The sequence below is a fragment of the Sardina pilchardus genome, chromosome 24 (assembly GCF_963854185.1).
Source record: "Sardina pilchardus chromosome 24, fSarPil1.1, whole genome shotgun sequence".
Taxonomy (NCBI): Eukaryota; Metazoa; Chordata; class Actinopteri; order Clupeiformes; family Clupeidae; genus Sardina; species Sardina pilchardus.
Window position 1 is genome coordinate 12,156,337 of NC_085017.1, and position 2,500 is coordinate 12,158,836.

General features: G+C 45.1%; 1 protein-coding gene across 1 annotated transcript in view; it reads right to left on the reverse strand.

Moving 5' to 3' along the window:
* The window catches only part of LOC134072272 (dolichyl-diphosphooligosaccharide--protein glycosyltransferase subunit STT3B-like), a 125,170-nt gene that overhangs the window by 7,222 nt on the left and 115,448 nt on the right, over positions 1-2,500 (reverse strand). The window contains exon 12 of the mRNA XM_062528867.1: positions 1,737-1,908. Coding sequence (XP_062384851.1) covers positions 1,737-1,908 — 172 coding nt within the window. The remainder of the gene's footprint in view (positions 1-1,736; positions 1,909-2,500) is intronic.

The window sequence follows — 2,500 nt, forward strand, 5'->3', positions numbered from 1 at the left end:
AAGTGAGAGAACAAAGAAAAAGACATAAAGGGGTAGAGAGAGAATGTTTAGATAGAGAGTGAGAGAGCGAGAGTTTTGAGATAGAGAGAGAGAGAGAGAGAGAACATGGGGGGTGAGGATGAGGGGTACACAAAGGATCCCTGTGCTTCATCTGTGATAACCTCGAGACACAGATGTGTAGAAGTGTAGAAAGGTAAAAAAATGGCTCAGAAGTTTCCAATCCATAAAAGAAAGAGGGCTGGACAAATGAAAATCTAAAATACATACAACGCCATAAGCCCCTTCGAGCTGCATGCACCCATCTGTTGTCTGTTGGAGGAGTTCCGACTGAACAGCACTGTGCTCCTGCAGTAACTAACTGGCCTCCATAAGCACTCTCCTTCCTGATGGTCTGTAGGCGTTTGGGTGTTTGTCCTCAATCTTACCAGCGCTGCGTGACTGTTGTTCCAATATAGATGGCTGGGTCTTAAAAGCAATTTGCCACTTTTTGAGTTGTATTTTCAAGCAGACAGCAGGCAGTATCATTTCCAAATTCCCTTTGATGGTATATAATCAAGTGATGGACTGATACCCACCAGCCATCCAGGATGTGCACTATGCAGTTCAACACTCTTCAACAAGGACAGAAAACCTTTAACAGCGGGACACTGCGGGCTATATTGCAAAGACAGCATTTTGTATGTTGTGAAGCTTCCAGCAGAGCTCTGGGTGGAGTTTGCCACACGTTTACGGTATCCAGTTTGTGCTGGTTAGCTTTAGACCAAAACCCCCATGATGCTGGCCTGCTCCACATGTTTAGAGAGACGGGTGCGCACATCCACAAATTTTTCTTTAGCAGGTGCCAGACAAAAAACATGTCAAAGTTGAAGTGATGGTCTGCACACTGCAATGGCTCCAAAAAAATAGTTCTTTATTATTTAAAAAGGCAACGTTTCGATCAACAGATCTTCGTCAGGCGTGACGAAGATCTGTTGATCGAAACGTTGCCTTTTTAAATAATAAAGAACTATTTTTTGGAGCCATTGCAGTGTGCAGACCATCACTTCTACTCTGCTCCACATGTTCTCACTCCATGGATGGATGGATTCATAGATCTTACCATTTTTATTGAATTTATCTTATTCAATTTCAATTTAATTTCACTTATAGAGCGCCAAAACATTACACATGTCTCATGGCGCTTTACAGAGTGTTAAACATTCACTACCATATGTCTTACTAGAGCTATGTGACTGTTGTTCCATGAGCTGTTGCCCATGAGTGAATGGAATGGATGGATAGAATAGATGGATGAATGGGGGCATGATTTCAAAGATGCCCCCAGAGAGCAGCACTGTAGCTGCCTGACTGCTTTAGGTGTTTCTGGTTTCTGAACATTCGTTATTCAATTAGCACACACTTTTATCCAAGGCAATAATACAGCAACAGCAATAGAATAACCTTAAAGCAAGCACCAGGCTTCCAATATGTTTCCAATCCATATGTTACACATATGTTTGTGTGGAGTTTCCACACAAACATATAAGATGGCAGAATATATCTCAGTTCACTTATTAACACCTAAAAACATCAGAAATAGTATTTTAAAATAACATTTTACTGTTGAGCATAAATAATATTGTCAGTGAATATTAAGCTAGCAGTACTTACAGGTACCGAAAAATGAACCGAATCAACACCTAGGTACAGGTACGTATGGAATTGTGATTAGTGTGTGCCGTTGCGGCCCTACTTACCAGTGCTATGTGACTGTTGTTCCAGGTGTTGTTGTCCACCAGTGTGGTCCGGTTGGCCATGCCGGCGATCTGGTAGCCGTAGTCCCACCAGGACATGACACGCACATGCTCGTCCGTGTTCTGCCGCAGCCAATAGTACGCCTCTCTGAAGTCATCCAGAATGTTCCGAGACCTGCCCAGCAGACGAAAGAGGAGAAGAAATTATTTTCTCCTTTAATCTCCTTTGTTTCTCTGATCTGACACTCCCTCTTCCTCTTACACTCCCTCCTCCTCCTCCTCCTCCTCACTGATCTGATACTCTCTCTTCCTCCTCCTCCTCCTCCTCCTCCTCACCGATCTGATACTCTCTCTTTCTCCTCCTCCTCCACCTCCTCACCGCTCCCTCAACCCCATCAGGGACCAGGCAGGGATTACAGCTGTGGCAGAAGAGGACTGGCTGGATCCAGCTCTATCTGGGGCCACGGAGAGTTCCAACATGCGGTGAGGACGAAGAGAAGGACAACACACACGGATGGTAGGTACAGTGTGTGTCCGTGAGTTAGTGTGTGAGTGAGTGGGTTTGTGAGTGCCTGTGTTTTCTCCCATGGTTAAGGCTGTCCCATGCCAGCTGGGACAAGAGTAGGCAATGCTGGTGACCCATATGCAGTATGTGTGTGTGTGTGTGTGTGTGTGTGTGTGTGTGTGCTCATCTGTCATGGTTGTATGATGCCAGTACAACGCTGGGACTGGAGTAGGCATTGCTGGTGACCCAGGTGCAGTGTGTG